Raw genomic sequence first — 20,349 nt, forward strand, 5'->3', positions numbered from 1 at the left:
GTGAGTTACAACTAATCCAGCCTGTGGCAAAAAATGCCTGCCTTCTCCCCAGAGTCTCCTGGGCAAGATGAGACAGTTTCCCAATGAAGCAAGAGTGAGAATATTTTGGAAAATGCGTGCTACTTGGACAGTCGCAATGAATATGGGCTGTGGAAGTCTGCCTCTTTTTGCAGGATGAGGCCTGTGCATGTCCTGAGAAAGGTGCTAAAACCATCTCGGACAACTTCTGTTGTGAATATTCTTCTTTTCTGTCTGGCATCACTTGAGTCTTCTTTGGCTGTGATCTGGACCAGCTGTTTTCCATCCTGATCTTCCTTCCCAACTAATCTGAACATGTTTGCAAAGGTGGTAGTTACTCTTGATGAGGATGAAGGGCTGCGGTTGTCCTTGGCATGTTATTGTTAGTTAAACTGGTTGAATCTCATTAGGTTAGATTTCTTCATGGCTGCTTACAGACGCTGAATGGTAGAAGATCCATGTGGTTTGCAGAGATAAAGGCCTTTGGAAAGGCAAACGCTTCTCAGCCTGCCAGTGAAAGAAGAACCTTTGGAGTCCTTGTAATGCCAGGCTAGCTCATTCTGCAGTGTCCTATTGGCACACAAATAGCATCTGTGGTAAGGCTTAAAGGGCCACTCCAAGGTCATACCTGTTCCCATGCCCTGGAAAAGCAGGTTTCTAATGGAGTTAATGAGAAACGAGGAAACAAGGGTGCAAAAGCTGATAATGTTGGAATACGTTTCCTGATCTGAGTTTAGTGCAGGCAGTTAACACCTCAGTCCTGCCAGCATTGTTTCTTAGTAGTCATTTTGAATATGAGAGCTGGCTGAACATGAGACAGCTGTGGCCCAGGTGGGCAAGATCAGCGGCATCCTGGCCCGTATTAGAAAGAGTACGACCAGCAGGACCAAGGAAGTGATTGCACTGGTGAGGCTGCACCCTGAATACTGTGTTGAGTTCTGGGCCCCTCACTACAAGAAGGGCATTGAGGTCCTGGAGCGTGTCCAGAGAAGAGCAACGAAGCCGTGGAGGGGCTGAAGAACAAGTCTAATGAGGAACAGCTGAGGGAATTGGGGCTGTTTAGCCTGGAGAAAAGGAGGCTGAGAGGAGACCTTATCAGCTGTCTGCAGCTGCCTGGAAGGAGGCTGGAGAGAGGTGGGTGTTGGTCTCTTCTCTCAAGTGACAGGCGATAAGATGAGAGGGCATGGCCTCAACCTGCGCCAGAGCAGGTTCAGAAGGGATATTAGGCACAATTTCTTCACCTGGCAGAGGCTGCCCAGGGAGGCGGTCGGGTCGCCATCCCTGGAGGTTGTGGAAAGACGCGTGGATGGGGTGCTCAGGGATCTGGTTTAGTGGCGGACGGGTAGGGCTGGGCTTGCTGACCTCACAGGTCTTTCCCAACCCAGCGATTCTGTGCCGAAGCTCTTCGCGGCGGGCGGAGCGGGGCGGCCCTGGGGAGGGCTGGGCAGCGCCCGCCCCGCGCGTCACGGGATTCCAGCCGCCGCGGCCAATGGCGGCGCCGCGCCGGGGGTTGGTGGGGGGGCGCTCCCCGCCCTCCGGGTCCCGCTCCGCGCGCAGGGTTAAAGCCGACAGGGGCCTCCGCGAGTCATCGGCCTCCGGCCCGGGAACCAGTGATGCCGGCGTTTAACTTTCCCGGTCGCTCGATGCGGGGTGCGTGTGCGGCGCTGGGAACTGGTGCCAACTGCAGCGCCGGCGGATGGAGTCGACGGAGCATTTGCAAGCGCTCCGCGGTGCTGCTGCCTCGTGAAGTGCTATCAGTAGATAATTTACTCCACAAATCCTTCTGTAAGCGTAACTAAAGCCCTCCGTGGTTTCTTTCTCCTGACGGTCGCCTCTCATAAACTCGCCGTGTGGTCAGAGGAGCACGTCGGGCAGGCCCAGCCCGGTCTGTGTGCTCTGGCCCGTCGTGTTTGGGGGCCGAAGCCGGCTGTATCTGTATTAACAGGGTGTTCTGCCCACGACCAGAGTCTCTTCCTCCGCTTGGGGTTTGATTAGCCCCAAGCAAATTGCTCTGCCCACATGGCTGAAGTACTTCTGCCGCTGGAGGGATCTGGGATGCCTCTGCACAGGACTGCATTGCATCATCATCCATAATAAAGGTTTTGCAAACCAAATACAGCTCCTTGTACCTAAATGACACACAAGATGGTGGCACCCATTTGCGTGAGTGTAGAATTAGGCTCTAGTTGAAATGTAGTTAAGGAAATTGCAAGTGACTGCTCAGTCATGTTAGAATAGAGGTTACTTTCCCATAGCCATTTCATTTCTGACGTTAACAGAAAACAAAGTAAGAGTGAATTCTCTCAGTTAATAACACGGCACCAGATACAACTGGATGAGATCCACTGCAGATGGCAGTGCTAAACTTCCAGTTGCTTTTCCAGTAGTTGCATTTCAAACTTGAGGTACTTTGACACCACTGGTACAGGGGATGAGGCTCCTCTTCCTTCTCAAGCATCAGCTTTGCTTTGTGATTTACTAGTTACGGTTTGCTTCTGAGTTGGACATGACCCCAGCAGTCCCCTCAGCTCTTGTTTTTCAGAAGGAGGAATATAGCACTTCCATGGCAGATCCTCATGCTGTTGGCTCAGACAGACCTGCTTACAAGGGGAATTTGGCAATGCTTTTATGTAAAACCAAACCAACAACAAAACAACCCAAACAAAAATAATAACAATAAAAAACACCAAACAAACAAACCAGCACCAGACCCCAAGAAGGGGTCCTTACGGCCTCAAGCTGTGCCAAGGCAGGTTTAGATTGGGCATTGGGAAATTTCTTCACGAAAAGGGCACTGGCAGAGGCTGCCCACAGAAAGACCACTGGCAGGGTCCCCATCCGTGGAGGTGTTGAAAAGACGCGTCGATGAAGAGCTCGGGGGCGGTTTAGTACGGGGACAGGTTCTTTTCTCAGCCCGGGGCGATGAGGAGGTGCGGGCAGCGCCGCTGGGCCCCGCCGGGGCGCGCGCTGCTGAGGCGGCGGGGCCGTTGGGGCGCGCGGCGGCCGTTGTCCCCTCGCGGGGGGGGGTGCTGGGGGGAGCCGAGGGAATCCCCTCGCGCGCGGCGTGCCTTTTGTGTTTGTACACACGGCGGCGCGGGCGGGGCCGCCCCTTCCCTCCATTGTGCGCGATTGGCCGGGGGGCGGTGCCGGGGCGGGGCGGCGCGCGGCCCGGCCCCCCCGAGTCAGCCATCTTTCAATTGTGCTCCGAGCCGCCGCCGCTAGCAGCAGCAGCAGCCGCTGCAGCTCCGGCTCCTCCTCGCGCCCGCCCTCCCTCCCGTACGGCCGCCGCGCTCGCCCAGCGGACGGGGTAAGTGCTGCGCCGCGCCCCGCGACCCCCGCCGCCGCCCCGCGCCCTCCCCGCAAACTTTTGGGGCGCTGGGGGAGGGCGGGGGGGAACGCGACGCACACACACGACGCGACGCGGACCCGCACCGGGAGAGCGGGGCTGGCGCTGCCCGCGTCGCCTCCCCGCGCCGCCCCGGCGGCTCCCCCGGACCCCGCCGGCCTCTCCCTCCCCCCCTCCCCCCCGCGCCCCCGCGGCGGCGACCCCGGCCCGGGAGCCCCCCGCCCCGCCACCCCCGCTCGGCAACGCGGAGCCCGGCGCCCGCCGGCCCCGCGCCGCCCGCCGCCCCGCTCCCCGCGATTGTTGCTCAGCTTCACCATCTTGTCTCTTTTCTCTGGTCACCGACCATATTTTTTTTCCTCCTATTGCATAAAAAACAATAAAAAGGGGAAGAAATTCGCCCGAGGAACGACCCAAACCCCACGCAATTTTTCGGTTTTCGCGTGCAAACTTTTCCGCTGCCTCCCCCCTCGCCGGCACCCACATGGTTTGGAGTTCCTTGCGATTTTTCGGCGATATTTTTTGCGATTTATTTTTTCCTCCTTTGCGAAAGGACCGGGGCTGCGTTTCGTGATTGTTTCCATTTTGTTCTGGCTCCGGGAGAGGAGTTTGCCTGCGAGAGGCGCTTGGGAGCGAGGCGGCTGCAGGCAGCGCTCGCACACGCAGAGCGACGCGGCGCCCACCACCCCAAAAAAAGAAGGGGGAAAAAAAAAAAACAACCAAACCAAAACCCACAAAAACCCACGAAGTTTGTTGCTTTCTGGCACTTTACCGGGGCGCTTCCCCGCGCGGCGGCGGCGGGCGGGGCGGCGGGGGCTGCGGCTCGGGCTGCCCCGCGCGGGGCCGGGGGGCGGCGGGGGCGCGGGGGCGAACGCTCGGCGGGGGCGGCCGCCCGTCCCGGGGGCTGCGGCGGGGCAGCCGGGCCGCGGAATTCCTGCGTGAAAAAAACTCTGTTTTAATATTCCGCGGGCGGCAGGCGTTTAATTTCTTTATTGTTGTTGTTGTTGTTATTATTACTATTATTGTTATTTTTTTTCTTCTAATTTTTTTGGCTCCCTTTGCGGCCCGGAGGCGGGGGGGGGCTGTAACGGGGGGGGGCCGTTCGCGGGCGCGGGGACTCCGCGCGGTGCGGGGCGGGCGCTGAGCGGGGCGGCCGCCCTCCTCTCCTCCTTCCCCCCCACACCCCCCGCTGCACCTCTTCTCTCCCTCGCCCCCCAAACCCCCTCTCTCCCTCTCCCCCCGTCCCCCCCCCCCCGCCCCCCGGCAGGTGTAAGGCAGCGACGTCGGCAGGAGCATGGCCCGTACCAAGCAGACCGCCCGCAAGTCCACTGGCGGCAAGGCGCCCCGCAAGCAGCTCGCCACCAAAGCCGCCCGCAAGAGCGCGCCCTCTACTGGCGGGGTGAAGAAGCCGCACCGCTACAGGTAACGCAGCGCCGCGCAGAGGCGGCACCGGGCGCGCCACCTCCCTCCCGGCTCCCTCCCTCCCCCCGGGGGACGGCGGGGGCGGGAGCTCCTTCCCGGGGCCGCCCGCTCCGCCGCGGCGGGGCGCGAGCCGACAGAGGCGCGGGCGCCGGGCCGGTTCTCGCCGTTAGCCCCGCGCCGGGGCCTTTCGTGGCCTGCGAAATCGACCCCCGCGGTGAAGGCGGCGCCGCGCGCTTTCGATTCGCGGTTCTGATCGGCTCGAGGTGACCCGAGGCGGGGGGAGGGCGGCGGGACCGTCCCGTCCGGGGCGGGAGCAGCTGTAGCGGGCTCCGGCTGGGGGAATGCTCCTGGGCTCGGTGCGCGGATTCCTTAACGGGGAAGGAGAGGCGGTTCGAAGCGGCAAACTTAATCTCCGCGGTGCTGCTGTGGGCGTGAGGCAGAATAACAGTCAGGGGGAAAGCTGGTGACGCTGGAGCAGGAAAATACAGAGTTTCCGCGGAAATGAAGGGGACGTTAATTTCCCAGACGGACTCGGTATCTGCAAAAGTACGTCCTTAATCTGAATTATTCTTTCTGACGCTGAAGCTAATACGAGGACGTACACTAGGTACTTTGTACTGAAGGTTTAATACGGACCGTAAATTCTGTTCGTTCTGTTGATTTTGGTAGTGTCTTACGTCGGCAGGAAAGAAGGGCCGGGTTCCCCTTAAAATTGCGCTGCCTGGCCAGGCTGTAATTGCTGGGAGGGGCGGTTCGCCGCAGGGGCTCCGAGGTGGGTCGCGTCGTCGGCCACCTCCCTTCTCGGTGACCTCGGGGCCTCCCCTGTCTGCCCCGGGGATTGGGGCCAGCGGAGGGCTGCACGGGTCAATGGTGGGAGAACCGACTCTTTACCGGTGAAACTAGCTTTGTGTTGTAAATACCGGGACTCCTCTACTGGAAACAGAACGTGTAGGGTGCTTAGTTCAGTTTAGGTGATGTACAGTGAACTAATTTTTTTTTTTTTTTTAATTATTTAACTTTAAAAGGCCGGGTACCGTGGCTCTCCGTGAAATCAGACGCTATCAAAAGTCTACCGAACTTTTGATCCGCAAACTTCCCTTCCAGCGTCTGGTGCGTGAAATTGCTCAGGACTTCAAAACAGATCTGCGCTTCCAGAGCGCTGCCATCGGTGCTTTGCAGGTGAGCGTTACGGTGCGGTGCCCCCGGAAACCTGGGGACGGGAGGGCAGGGCCCGCCCCCATTGGCCGCGCTGTTTCTAGGGGTGGCCCCGGCCCCTCCTGATTGGCCGGCTGCGCGAGGGGCGGGGGCTGGCGGGGGACGCGCCCCTCCGCCTTCCTCGGGCAGGGGGACCCGCAGGTATCGCAGCCCAGAATAACCATGGGGCACAGAAGCAGCTCCTAGACATGTCGAGGTTCGTTTTGTTTAATGTTGTGGGGCGGTTATTCTGTTGTTTTCTTTTTAAGTAGCCACCACCCCGCAAGCAGTTGCACTTGACAGAACGGTGCATCTTGTTAACATGCTCAGTTTAAATCTGTTTCCTCTGTCCTTGAGTTTTGTCAAAGGTTTTGCTTTTGAAAGCAGTGCAGTCTCACAGGATAGCATTGTCCTGTAAAGCTTATTCTAGTGTGTCCAAGTGGCAGACTCATCCTCAAATGCTCCGTATAGAAAAATAGCTCGATTATCCACATTTAAACACAGTTAGGGAAATAAGTGCTTTTATATGGTGTAGTAGATGTTAAATGCACTTTTTCATATATTAAATAATGTATTTAGTATTTTTTTGAGGGTGAAATATTGGTTGCTGTTTCTGGCCTAGGTTCCTACATCTAAGTTAGGTCCCCTCCCAAGACCATGTTCTTACCATGGGAACATTTACCTCGTGATAGAAGTATGCCTTTGATTAAATATAGGTTTTTACTGGCTTTTTAGCTGTTGAAAGATTGTCCCAGAACCTGCCTTCAGTTGTAGCATATCTGATATCTAGGCAAAATCGTCTTTTTCTGATTAATGACTTGCACTTGATAAAGCCTAAGGTGTATGCTGTGAGATGCTATAAACTTGAGCACATGCTTAGCTTCAAAAGAGACTGCCTGCATTTATGAAGTTGCTGCTTTTGCTTTTAGTTGTTCTGTCTTCACTGCTGTGAGTGAATGTGGTAGTTCTTAGTTCCCAATGTTTACCTATGTGTCCTTCTGCTGGGAACTGCTTATTAAAATTTAGTCAGTAGTTAATATGTTTTCAGAAGGCTGGTTTTGCACTGAGGAGTTATTTGGTATAGACCTTATTCATGTGCTATTCTTAGTGCTTCCTGCTTGCATATTTGGGAAAAAAAAAAAACAAAAAAAAGGTTTTAACTCCTAGTACCATGTTGTTTATGATGGCATGGCTTATTTGGTGAAGTGTCTTAATTATTTATATAGTGACTTAGCAAAACCATGTTAGGGGAACTTAGGGTGGCTATATCCTACTGCACGCAAGATGACTTGCTAATAGTATAGTCCTCATCTGCAGTAGTAAATGTTTTTCTTTCTTTGTGTTAAATGCTCTTATGCTTTTAAGCAGGAACTTTGAACTTAGTGAGTTGATTTTGTGGTTCCTGGTAACAAAACAGTTCACACAAGCTGTTCTCTTGCATATGTTCTAGAAAGGTGGACCTCAACCCCCTTTCTGTAAGGGAATGAGCCCTGTCATTCCTGCCTTCTCACCTCAGCCATATGCTGTGTCATCATCTTGCATGCTGGTCTGACATTGCCATGCCAAGATGCTTCCTAGGAGGTTGTTAGTGTTCTGTAACAACCCCAAAATGTGTAAAGAGTTACCCTTGCTGTGTTGGGCTTAATAGCAGCTACCTTAATGTGAGTCAGAAGAAGAATAGGGTCCAGTAGAGCATCTGTCTAACTCAGAGTCCTGTATGCAGTGGTTCAGAGCAGGGAAAAGCGCTGTGGTTAGGGTTGTGGTTTTCCCTGGGTAGGGCTTGTCCTTTGCCCTCCTAAGTCCTGACCCCACGATCCTCACAACTGTGAGATGAGCACCTTCTATGGTCATGGGGTAAGTGGCGGGGAGGAGGAGGGGAACGCACAACTGTGGTATGTGCCCCAAATAGGCAGGGGGGTGCTTAGGGCAGGAAGAAAGTACAGGAATAGGACAAGCATCTGCAATACAGTAATTCTTAGGCTGTTGTCCTGTTTCTGGTGATTCAAGGAGTTCCTGACTCAAACTTGATGTTGTCTTATCTCTATTAATTCTAAGTGCATCTTCTTCTGGTAGTTTTTGACCTTTGAATTAGGCCACCTCTTAAGTATACTGTGGCAAGGAACTGTGTACCCAGACTGTGTATTGTGAAGGCCTACCTGCCATAGCTTTTGGAACTCTGGAAGAAGCAGCAGACAAGTCACTCAAATAGTGTAATCCAGTCTTTAAAAAGAGAAGTCAGTAAATATACTAACCTTTTGATAAGATAACTCCTTATCTGAGAGAGTCCTGTCAGAATGTTGGTCCAGCTGTGTTCTGGAGTATGCAACTTTGACATAAAATATTATTTGGTGTTTTATAAGAAAATAGGGGCTTTAATTTTTTCAGAATCTAAAACTCTTGATGTTTGCAAGTATTAAAGATGGAAGTCTAAAAAAACTTAATGCTCCGTTCTACTGTGAATTATTTTTTTTTTCCTAGTGCCTAGAGACTAAGAGTGCTCTTAACTCTTTTCTTCTTCACTAGGAGGCAAGTGAAGCCTACTTGGTTGGCCTGTTTGAAGATACCAACCTGTGTGCTATCCATGCCAAACGTGTCACAATCATGCCAAAAGATATCCAGCTAGCACGCCGCATACGTGGAGAGCGTGCCTAAGCCTCACTCTGATGGGTTTGTCATTCTTGAAGCAAATTCTTCTTCCTGTTATTGGTAGTTATGAACGTTAGATATTTTTTCCATGGGGTTAAAAGGTACCTAAGTATATGGTTGCAAATGGAAAAATAGGGGACAGAATTGGCAAGTTTTTTTCCATTTTCATTTGTGTGTGGATTTTTAATATAAATAAGGGGGCATAAAACATCAATGCGGTCGAAAAATGTTTCAGTGAACAAGTTTCAACAATACAACTTTATAAAAAAAAAAATATAAATAAACCTGACAAATTTTTCTGGACAATGCCAGCATTTGGATTTTTTTAAACAAGTAAATTTCTTATCAATGGCAACTAAATGGTGTTTGTAGCATTTTTATCATCCAGTAGATTCCATCCATTCACTATACTTTTCTAACTGAGTTGTCCTACATGCAAGTACATGTTTTTAATGTTGTCTGTCTTCTGTGCTGTTCCTGTAAGTTTGCTATTAAAATACATTAAATGATGCCTGCTTTTAGTCTTGATTTTTAAATATTACATATGGGTTATATTTGATTAAAAAAATATCAGCCTTCCCTTTTTTCTTCAATATGTAACCTAAATATTTACAACAGATCTAGGAAACACTGGGCATGCTACCTGGGCTGAAGTAGTGTATAGGTGAGGGGTTTTCAAGGGTGTAAAATTTCTGTCCACTCCACATGAAAGCAAGTTTGGCGATTGTTTTACCAGCTACAGTCTGGAACTGGACCAGGCTGTCTAACTAATCTACAGTGCTAAGACTCGGTTCCTTTCTTACTTGGCTTAATGCTGGCTTTGGAAGCATTTCTGATTTTTATGGGTTTTGTATAAGTATGGTATAAATGATGGGGGGTATAGTTTTGGGATTTGTTTGGGTTTTTTCTTTGATTATTTTTTTTTAAACTCTTCTGCACTCTGTTACCTGGTTTCTTGGTTTGTAAGTATTCACTTTTTGGTTGACTACCTTTCTGTTTCAAACACATCCCCATGTTTGAGAGCTTAGTCCATGTGTGATTAGTTTCGGTTTGTACATTCCACTCAGGCACTTTTGTAATCTTTTTGCTGTAAAAGATACCAAAAATGTTTTTTAAAAAAGATCAATAAGAAAAGAGTCAAGGAGAGTCTTCATCCTTTGTTGGATGCAGGGGCAACATTGCCACCAAGGATGAGGAAAAGGCTGAGATGCTTAATGCCATTTTTGCCTTACTCTTTTATAGTCTGGCCAGTTATCCCCAGTGTATTCTGCTCCCTGAGCTGGAAGGCTGAGGATGGAGAGCAGAATAAATCCCCATAGTCCAGGAAGAAGCAGGCAAGACCCGCTGTGCCACCTGGACTCTCCCGAGTCTATGAGGCCAGATGGGATCCACCCTAGAGTACTGAGAAAGCTGGTGGAGGAGATTGCCAAGTCACTCCTCCATCTCCAGCAGCCCTCATTAACAGGGGACGTCATGGATGACTGGAGGCCTTCCAGTGTGACACCCATCTACAAGACGGGCCAGGAGGATCCGGGGAACCACAGACCTGTCAGCCTGACCTCAGTAGTAAAGATTATGGAGTGGTTCATCTTTAGTGAACTCACCAGGCATGTGCAAGACAACCAGGAGATCAGGCCCAGCCACCATGGGTTCATGAAGGGCAGGTTGTGCTTGACCAACCTGATCTATGACTAGGTGACCCGCCTACTGGATGAGGGAAATCTGGATGTTGTCTACCTGGACTTCAGTAAGGCCTTCGACACTGTCTCCCACAGCATTCTCCAGGAGAATGACATACCTGGCAAAAGGTACACCTGTCTAAAAATCTGGCTGGCTGGCCTGGCCCAGAGAGCTGTGTTGAACAGAGCTAAATACAGCTGATGGTCAGTCACAAGTGATGTTCCTCAGGGACGGGGCCAGCCTTGTTTATTGCCTGTATTAATGATCTGCATAAAGGGATTGAGTGCTCCCTCAGTTAGTCTGCAGATAACACCAAACTGCATGTAAGTGTCAATCTGCTGGAGGGTAGGAAGACTTTGCACAGGGATTTGGGCAGGTTGGATCGATGGGCCGAGGTGAATTGTATGAGGTTTAACAAGGCCAAGGGCTGGGTCCTGCACCTGAGTCGTAATGATCCATTGCAATGCTACAGGCCTGGGGAAGAGGGTCTAGAAAGCTGCCTGGTGGAAAAGGACCTGGAGGTGCTGGTTGACGGCTGGCTGAACACAGGCAAGCAGTGTGCCCAGGTGGCCAAGAAGCATCCTGGCTTGTTTCAGAAATGGTGTGGCTAGCAGGAGTAGGGAAGTGATTGTGCCCTTGTACTCGACACTGGTGAGGTCACACCTTGTTTACCATTATCAGATTTGGTCTCCTTGCTACAAGAATGACATTGAGGTCTTGGAGTGTGCCCAGAGGATGGCAACAAAGCTGGTGTAGGGTCTGGAGCACAAGTCTTGTGACAAGTGGCTGAGGGAATTGGGGCTCTTTAGTCTGGAGAAGAGGAGGCTGAAGCAGAAACTATGTTGTAGAGATCGCTCTAGAGCTGCCTGAAAGGACGTTGCTGTGAGGTGGGTGTTGGTATCTTTTCCCAAGTGGTTAGTGATAGGATGAGAGGAAGTGGTCTCAAGTTGCATCAGGGGAGGTGTAGATTAGGTAGTAGGGAAAATCTCTTTACTGAAAGAGGGATCACACACTGGCACAGGCTACCCAGGGAAGTGGTGGAGTCATCATCCCTGGAGGTGTTAAAAAATTGTAGACAGGGCACTTCAGGACATGGTTTAGCATGTGGGTGTCGAGCAGACCGATGATCTTGGAGGAGAAACCTTGATGTTTCTATGGTTCTACAGAAGCAGTGCTCAAACAGGAGCCTGCATTGAAACTTACTATATTTTTTTATGCCCCCTAACTGCTGATGAAGTTCCTGTGAAGGAATTTACTGCTGAAATTATGTTCTATAAAAAACTTGGATTTGATTTTTCACTTGAAACCTGGTTAAAAATTCTGATGGACTGGCCTGGAAGTGGGTTACGTTGTGTACTTCTTGATAGCTCTTACTGATAATGAAATAAGTTACAGAGAAGAAAATATGTAGGCAGTGAACAGATTTCCCCTTTGTGCTGACCCCTGAGGAGCCCATTTGCTGCTAACTTCTTTCAAGAGGTTCTGAGTGAGCTCTAAATACATGAGTGAATTTGTCTGAAGATTTCCAAAGAGGATTAATAGAGATGTATTATCTACTTTGGTATCTTGAGCAGAGTGCCAAAAATTACAGAATAAATCACTTTATTCGTAACTTAGCTCTAGTAATGAGTGTTGTTGCTGGTATTGTGTGGAGTAAAGTCTAGTTATAATAGAGTAGCTTGTCACAGAGAAAACTAATGCTAGACAAAATGTGATTACGTCCTTTTGGTGCTAAGGAATTCATAGCTATAAACTGAAAATGAGGGAACATTGTTCCCTCCAACATCGTTGGAGCATCCAGAACAACAGAAATATAAAAGGTGAGCAGCTGAGATTTAACCAATTTGGGATGTCGCTTCTATCTGCTTGTTAACAACCCCTGTTAAAATTGCTATAAATGCATTTCAATATCATTAACTACTTGTTCTGTCCTGTACTTCAGAATTCTGTTTCATCCACCAGTCAACAGTGCTACAGCCAGCTACACAAAAGGTAATCAGGGTGATTATTTTTTAATAATCTGGAATTGAAGTATTGTTAAGGAACTTTTTTTTTCTTTTGGTCTTTCTTAGATATATTAGAAAACCTAATCTAGACATTTTGATACATGAAATGCCAAGTTCTTTCTCTTAAAAGAGAATTAGGGTGAGGAGTGCAAGGACAATGCAGTTGAACTGCTCAAGGCAGAATTCATAGTGCAAGATGAAGGGGGTCAGGAGTCTGTGCATTTAATAACATGTAAGTGTGTGGTGCTACAGCTGCAGCTTAGGGATAAACTTTACTTCTTGGATTATGATGGTACTAGAGATGCAATGTGAATTCTATTAATGATTAGCTGTCTATAGCTGTGTTGATACAGAATGGTGTTTTGTTCTTATTACTGAAAAATATTAGGGTGCTTTTTTTTTTAATTTTTTTTTTCCCCCCCGATATGGTGGATTCTAATTCTTCAGACATTTCCAGTCTGTTGCTGAAAAAATGACTTGACCCCTAGCTTTCTCACCCGTTGTCCTGAGCATGCTATTTTTTTTGTCTTTACTGTGCAACAGCATAGAAATAAAAGCACTTAAATCATAACCTTCCAATGAGAACTGTGTTTTTAAATAAATGTTTTGCCAGAATATTTTTATTCCTGGTTTGGATGGATCTTTTAGTTGCTGTTGTTTAAAGGGATGATGCTTTTTTTTTTTAACACTGAGAGTTTAGGGGTTTGGGATTATATTTTTCTAGCAGATCTTGGAAGCTATCTGTCTAGGGATGGTTGGCATAATTCATCCAGATTTGGCAGCGTGCTTGCACCTGGGAGTCCCTCAAAGGCAGGCAGTCCCACAATGAAATGATGGGGACTGGTGTTGGTACAAAAGCTGTGGAGGAGGAGGAATGAGACCATCTACAGTTCCTGTTTAATCAACTATTTTCCTTGTGCAGTATTCCTACAAAAAAAATTTTGGAACATGGTGGAGGAACAGGAGGACTGCATAGCATTTGGAGATCCGTAGCTAGGGCAGACATGGATCGTTAGACAAGGTAGGATGCGGCATATTATTTAGGGTTAAGTTCTAGGCTGCTGATGTTATGATGCTGGTGCTCTCTTCCTCGGTCACTTCAGGATTACAGGTTCCTGCTAATGAAGAGGAGGAGTGGACAAAGTAGTTCTGATTCAGTTACATGCAGTGGTGTAATTTAAAAGCAACTGAAGAATTCTTGTTTGATCAATGCAGTTTCCCTGTTTCACGTGTTGCCATGTCTTTCGTGCTGTTTGGAGTAAGCAGTAGCTGCTAGTGGCCCTGGTAGCCGTCTGTATATGCCTAATAGGCATCAGCTAATAAGAAGTAGTTCAAAGTATGTGGGCCCTTACCAAATAGGCGTTGCAGCTTGGCCGAGAGTATGGCCATGCATCTGCTCCTGATGAGATGAATTGGTGACATTTCAGGGGCTGTGAATGGAGAAACAGGATTGAGGAGAGACACACAGGTAAGGACATGTCTTTTTCTTCTTTTGCCGTTAGAGCTGACTTTCTCACTTCTCACTGGACAGAAGTTGTGACCTATTTCAGAGAGATTTTCTGCACAGAAAGTTGATTTCTGGGTGTTGTCCCAGAGGCAGATGTTATATCTGGGCTTTTTTTCAGATTCGTACCACCACTTCCCATCTTCCTGGCCCATGCATCGGGATAATAATAATCACAAAAATACCCAACAACAAGGTATCTATCCTTGTAGGAGAAAAGTACCACCTTTTCTTCATCCAAGAGCTTTCTTTGTATGCCTGGCAGTGACAGAATACTTCTGAATAAATGAGAAAGGACAGCATGGATTGTAGCTGTAAGTCTGAAGGGCTTTTTGGTTGCATGCTGTCTGTCATTCCTGGGAATATTACCTGTTATAAACTAAATATACAGCTAGACAATCACAGCTAAATAAATATACAAGGAATTATTTATTTAAAATAAAGAGTATTGTCTAATTGTGAGAAATGGCTGCATAATGCTGAGGCTTAGGAATGCTCTCTGTTGCAGTATGCCTAGAAGCTTTCTGCTTTTTCCTTGATGGTGATGCTTACTATCCCTTTGCAGCAGTAACACTGAAAATCCAGCTACTTGGGTAAAATTGCACAAAAGATAAAGTTAGGGTGAAAGGTGGGTATATCGTGTGCTCTCCAGGATAGCATCATTGTCATTCTTGAGTGGGTAATAAACCTAGATTTCTGATCACACGTTTGTAGGCTTACACGTAGCATGCAGTTTGAGACGTAAGCACATATTCTTTGCTGCACCCTCTTCTGCAAACAGCATCCCCCTCATCTCCTCATGTAGGCACACCATTACACACAGCAGGATTTATAACAGCAGGAGTTCTTTATGTTACCAGGAGCTCCTGTGAAATCAGAAAGATTTGAGGGAAGAAAAAGAAAATCCTGAAAAAGAAGAAAACCATCCCTACAGCTCTGGAAACCACTTGTGTCTCCTGACGGTGTTAGGACTGAGTGTTCTTGTTCCCCTACCCTGACAAGAGCCTGGCCTCACCTCCTCATTGCATTATGTTTGTGTTTATGTAGATGCTGTTTCATGAAAGTGTCCCAAGTAAAAGCCAACTGGAAAACATCTATTGCATGTGCACCCTGCAGTGGCTGTGAGCTATTTCTGCATGCCTCAGTGATAAATGTTAGCTCTGGTTATGCCCCCACCACTGTTTGCTCATGAACAGGGGTAGTTGATCCCCTCTCCTGCCAACCTAGATTTCTGAGAGATTTTGCCAGTTCAACTACATTTGAGTTTTCGTTGGTGTCTGTTGAAGTTGGTGAGGAGTGTAATTCTCTCTTTTGCTTTTGCCTTGTGGACAGACTGCTTTGAGGAGAAGACAGGCTGAGATGAAGTAGCAGTCATCGGGTCGGAGGTGCTCTATTCTTTTGCCTGCACTGGAGGAGCAACGAGGGTGAAGAAATGATATTTACATCCTGCTCAGGACACAGTCTTCCTCTCTAAATGCATCATTGCCTGGCAGCTGAGACCTTGTCAAGCAGCCTGTGGGTGGGAAGGCTGCCAGGTGAACACATGGGCATGGATGCTGGCTGTGAGGAATGTAAGCATGAATTGTAGATGGCAGGATGGGCGTCCCAGTTGGGCGCATCCTCAGGACCAGTTACTGCTGAGGAGCTGTGTGTCCCTACATCTAAAGGCTGGAGTGACTTCAAATGATCACTGCTTGCTAATTCAGGGCATAGGAGAGTTGCCAGACTGTGGCGTGCATAGCCCTGAGATCTCAGGCTTTGGCTTAGCCGCAGAGCAGGTAGGGAATTGGCAACAGTGACACAAGCTTCCTTGTGCTAGCTTGCCAATGTGCTTTGCCTGGAGGGGCTGACTCCAGGGTGAGTGGATGATGGCTTTTTCTTTGTCCCCTCTTCATCTGCACTCTTCTGGGGCCGCAGGCATGGGCCAGAGAAGATGTGCAGAGAATGGGGGGATCTGTACAGCAAGGCTGAGCTGGGCAGGCACACAGAGCACGGGGGTGCTGGGCTGATGCCAGCGCTGCTCTCGCAGGAGGACAGGGTGAATGCCGGGACTTGACCAGCCAGACCTGAGCAATGGGGGAAGGCCAGGGTGTCGCTCTAAGGGATGCTGCCATGGATGCATGCGCTATCTTCTGGGAGATAAGTGGCACACTTGAAGCCAGATGTGTCAGCAGGGCTTTGCCCTACTCCCAGAGCATGACTTGAGCTGTGGTTAGTGGTGCCAACTCTGGTAGTAGTTGCTGATCTGACATCAGGGAGTCTTGTCTTGCTGCTGACTTGACCTGGGACTGGGATGGGTGAAGAGATCAGGTGTTTACAGAGACACAAAACAGCAACCAAGAGGAAGCATTACCTTATGTGTGGACCTTCAATAGTCGTAAGCTTCCTTCAGCCCATGTCTTCAGATCTACATGTGCAAAAAACGAGCAAGATAATTTTTCTCTGAGGAACTAATTTTCTTTTGGTGAATATGATTTTTTGTTTGTTTTTGATGGAGTCACCCCCATCCTCATGACAAAGGCACCTTTCCTCCCTTCCATTCTCTGGCACACTAAAGGCTTTAAATTGATGGGCATTTGCCCTTGTTTTGGAGTTATAGAACTGGTTTTTTGATACAACCGCCAGCTTCACAGTGCAGCTCAGATGTGGTAAAGTTAGGAGATGTTTTCTGTCTAGTGTCTGCTTGAAGCTTCATAGACAGTGAATCCCTCTAGAAAAGGGCACATCTGTTCAGGAATCTGATCTCATTTCTGCCTTATAGGTTCTCCAACTCAATGGACCATTTGCCTTCATGGAAGTAATTGTTCTGAATGTTGTAGAAAAAAGAAGCCGAAGCCAAAGCCACAGACAGTATCCAACCTCGCTAGTGTTTATTCAATAAATTAATAAAATAATCAGTAATAGCGTAGCATTGAAGTTCATAACAGTGCAGTAATCTGTTCTGAAGCCATTGTGGTTATTGCTAGCAGAGCAGCTGCTATGTGTAATGTAAAAAATCTGGCTACGGGTGCAGATAGTGGTTATACTGTACCCTGGAGCATCGTGGAGCTGAGGCCTAACAGCTCCACAGAAACACATCTGTTCCCTGCCACGCTGATGAGGGCTGCTCTGGATCTGCTGCCTGCTGCTGCCAGCACTGAATTTGTCCTCCTGGTGTCAGTACCTAAATTACAGCAGATCCTGTAAAACATGGTGCTAAGACTGGGAGGCTGTTGACCTTGGCACCTTGTTCCTGAAGCTACTCTCACCTTCCTCCTACCCAGCTTTTGTGTGGGTAGGGTACATGCTGCCGGCATGGAAAGCAGTGAGCTTGTGTCCCCGAGCGTGGGACAACATGGGTCACGCAAACTGTTCTAGGCTCTGTGTCAATTTGATTTGTGTGTTTTTCTACAAATAAGAAAGGTATAATTACATTCTTGCTATAAAGTCTTTGCCCTCCCCTGCTTCATCACCCTGCCACATTCTGCCACATCCATAGCTTCCCTGCCCACTGTAACACAGAAATATTGCTGCATGCTCTGCCTAAAAGGAGCAGTGAGTCCATCTTTCCCTGTCCACAGACTCTCTCACCTCCCTCTCCTGCCACTGCTTCCACCCAATTCCATCCTTTTGTGTGGCAAAGACAGAGCTTAGTTCTGCAGTTACCACAGCTTCTACAGTGGCTTTGCTGGCTAAAGCTATGTCCGCTAAAACTACATCCTCTAAAGCTGGCAGCATCCTTCCATCATAGTACTCAATTCCCCTCACCCTCTAACTTTGGTGTGAGCTTGGGCAGATGCTTTTTTATGTACTTAAATAATAATAGGTATTTACCGTAAGTATATGATAAAACACTATTAATTATATAAAAATAATATATATTAAGCATATTTTTGTAACTATATAATTATGACTAATATGTTATTCTATGTAATTATGCATACACACAAATATAGAATATATAATTTATTATTTAAGCATGTGAGGTTGGGAAGATGCTTTTTATATGCTTAAATAATAACAATATATTGCTTATTATAAATATGTATTTGTGTGTTAAAAACATCTCAACCTTGTACAAAGTCACAAGGTGAGAGGAGTTAAGTGTTGTGATGAAAGGCTGATGCCAGATTTATACATCTATATGTATATATTTTTTCCTTTCCGGAGGATTGGTAAAGGTGGGTTGCCTTAGGTTTACTTGTTGGTATAGCCTGTTCTGTATTTTTGACATTTTTGCAGACGTACAGCTATTAAAAAGTCACTAGCTAAATGGTGGAGCTCATCACTATTACCCTGTCTGCAGCCATCAGGGGCCAGGCCAGGCACTTTCTTCAGGGGTTGTGATGTGCTGCAGTGCAGAGAATTGTCATTTCTCTCTCCCTTGTGCATGTACCTACACTCTCCTGCCCTCTCCTCACCTCCTCTGGGAGCTGCCTCTGCAGTTTTGAGGTAGACACAACACAGTCCTAATGATGATCTCTTTCTTGGTGATCTTTCTTTAGATCCTAGAAGGCTCTTTCATTTCTCTAGTAACCTGTCATCCTGTTGAGATTCCAGTGTGTGCTCTGTGAAGCAGCTTGGAGTCAAGGAGTGTGCCTCGGATTCTATCTTGCAAGGGATTCTATGTGTGCAAGGGAGGTGTGGAATGGACTACAGTAAAGCAGGTGACAGAGCAAGTGTCCAATTTCAGCATGCTCCTGTGTTGATTCAGCCTCATGTGCAGATGCATGTTGTCCTCATGCCAGCAAAGGTTTTGATGGATTGGTGTTTTTTTACTGCCAGATGCATGAAAATGACTCCTGCTTGGGGCCAGGAGAGCTACCCGTGCTTTCTTCTTCCAGCTTGAGGAATGTATTTATCCATCCCTATGTTGGAGCTTGTGCAAGCAGATGTCACTTATGCCTCTGACACCGTGTCCCTGCCCAGTACTAGTGAGGGGAAGTGGATGCTATTAAGGCTAAGAGTTTAAACTATGTGAAGGGTCTTTGTCACATGAAAAATGATAAAACTAGGTAGGAAAAGTGCCTTTGTTCTGGGCTTCCAGAAAAGTGCAACAACCAGCTAAAATGACCTTTTCCAATGCTTGACTAGCAGAAGAGTCCTAGCCAACCAGCCTGGCCAAGGTGGTACCAGAAGAAACTACAGGTCGCCCTGGATGTGAGACGCGTGTCCTGGCTGTGAGGTCCTGCTGAATGTGGTCCTTCCCCCTGTGCCTGCGTTGCTGAGAGCCTGTCTGCAGTTAGCTTTGCCCCAGGGCTCCAGGGTCACAGCAAATGGTCCCCCTAGCCCTGTCCGGTGCCCACCCCAGCACCCTCTTGCCAAGTGGCTGGGTGATGGCTGCACGTGTGAGCCAGCTGAGGGAACGGCCTGTGGAGGCTTCACCCTGCAACAGCTGCAGGTGACCAAGATGAGCCCACCCATGGCTTGTACAATGTCAAAAAGTGACTGATCAGGTGCTGGGAAGTAACCTGGGAGGGATGGTGCGGGCTGTGTTTGTGGCTCCTCGATGCTGAAGTTCTGTTTTATATTAGTGTTTTTCCAATCATTTTTCTTTATATCTCTCTTCTTCTTAGCAGATCTGTACTGCTCTTCTTCCCAAGAACAGCTTAGGCAGGCTCTGCCAGGATGAAGAAATATTGGATGTCGTTTGGAGCTTACTTCTGAGCAAGGTAAACAGGGAGTAGGCAAGGTCCACAGTAAACCATTTGGCACCGTGTAGAACTGTCTGTATTTAGCATCACGGTGCTGCTGTCATCCTCAGGATGTAGCCTGGCACTAATCGTTTCTCCAGTTCATTTAATTATGATAGGTTGGTCCCAAGGTACTGCTGCTTCTAATATTATGCAGATTGACATGGTACCTGCTGCTAGATCCCATGGGTGCTGGGAGCTGCTGATCAAGGTGCCAAATCTCAGCTCCTGAGTAAAACTTAGTGAGATGCTGAGCTATAACTTTGGGGTGGAGGCAGCTAAAGTAAAATTAAACAATCCTCTACCACTGTGCTTACCTAACACCACAGTTGTGACTAGTACTTCACAGGCTGAGGAAGAGCATATTGGAAGTGTTTCTGTATCAAATAAATCCAGGACCAAATACAACAAAACACAGGGTGGAGCAGAAGTACAGCAGAGACACAGAGAAGCAGATGATGAGGTCTGAGGAAGAGCTGCCCTGAGATACAGTCAGCAGTGGGGAGACAGACATCCAAACTCACCCTGGGAGCAAGCTTTTTCTTCTCAATCTTGCCCCAAGAATTAGTTTCTCAGCAGCGGACTTTCCTATTCTCTCCAAAAGATGAAATTGCTGCTTTTATGCATTTGCAGCAGTGCTGGGGGGGGGCGCTGCTACTGCTTTTAATGTGATCCAAAAAGCCACCAACCACCATGTGAGATTTATCCTGGAAATTAGGGGTTTAGCCCCCAAAGCATTCCCTCCTCCTGTTACGGGTCCTGTGAAAGCTTAGTGGTTTGTAATGCAAGAATTCAGTTGGGACCATGAGGGAGGTCTCTCCTGGGCAGCTCAGAGAGGGGTGCACTCTTACTGATGGAAATCTG

At 48.4% G+C, this 20,349-nt stretch overlaps 1 protein-coding gene across 1 annotated transcript; it reads left to right on the forward strand.

Moving 5' to 3' along the window:
• The first annotated feature begins 3,181 nt into the window (after positions 1-3,181).
• H3-3A (H3.3 histone A) lies at positions 3,182-9,132 on the forward strand. The gene is made up of 4 exons (XM_069852687.1): positions 3,182-3,325; positions 4,629-4,783; positions 5,809-5,962; positions 8,501-9,132. The coding sequence occupies exons 2-4, from the start codon at positions 4,656-4,658 to the stop codon at positions 8,627-8,629; spliced, it is 411 nt and encodes a 136-aa protein (XP_069708788.1). The 5' UTR covers positions 3,182-3,325; positions 4,629-4,655; the 3' UTR covers positions 8,630-9,132.
• The last annotated feature ends 11,217 nt before the right edge of the window (positions 9,133-20,349 follow it).

This window comes from Phaenicophaeus curvirostris, chromosome 2, assembly GCF_032191515.1.
Source record: "Phaenicophaeus curvirostris isolate KB17595 chromosome 2, BPBGC_Pcur_1.0, whole genome shotgun sequence".
Lineage (NCBI taxonomy): Eukaryota > Metazoa > Chordata > Aves > Cuculiformes > Cuculidae > Phaenicophaeus > Phaenicophaeus curvirostris.

Excerpts from the sequence above, each read along its gene's own strand:
- H3-3A (XM_069852687.1), top strand. The coding sequence starts at position 4,656 with ATGGCCCGTACCAAGCAGACCGCCCGCAAGTCCACTGGCGGCAAGGCG. Across the intron at positions 4,784-5,808 it reads AAGAAGCCGCACCGCTACAG|GCCGGGTACCGTGGCTCTCC; the intron begins GTAACGCAGCGC and ends TAACTTTAAAAG. Across the intron at positions 5,963-8,500 it reads CTGCCATCGGTGCTTTGCAG|GAGGCAAGTGAAGCCTACTT; the intron begins GTGAGCGTTACG and ends CTTCTTCACTAG.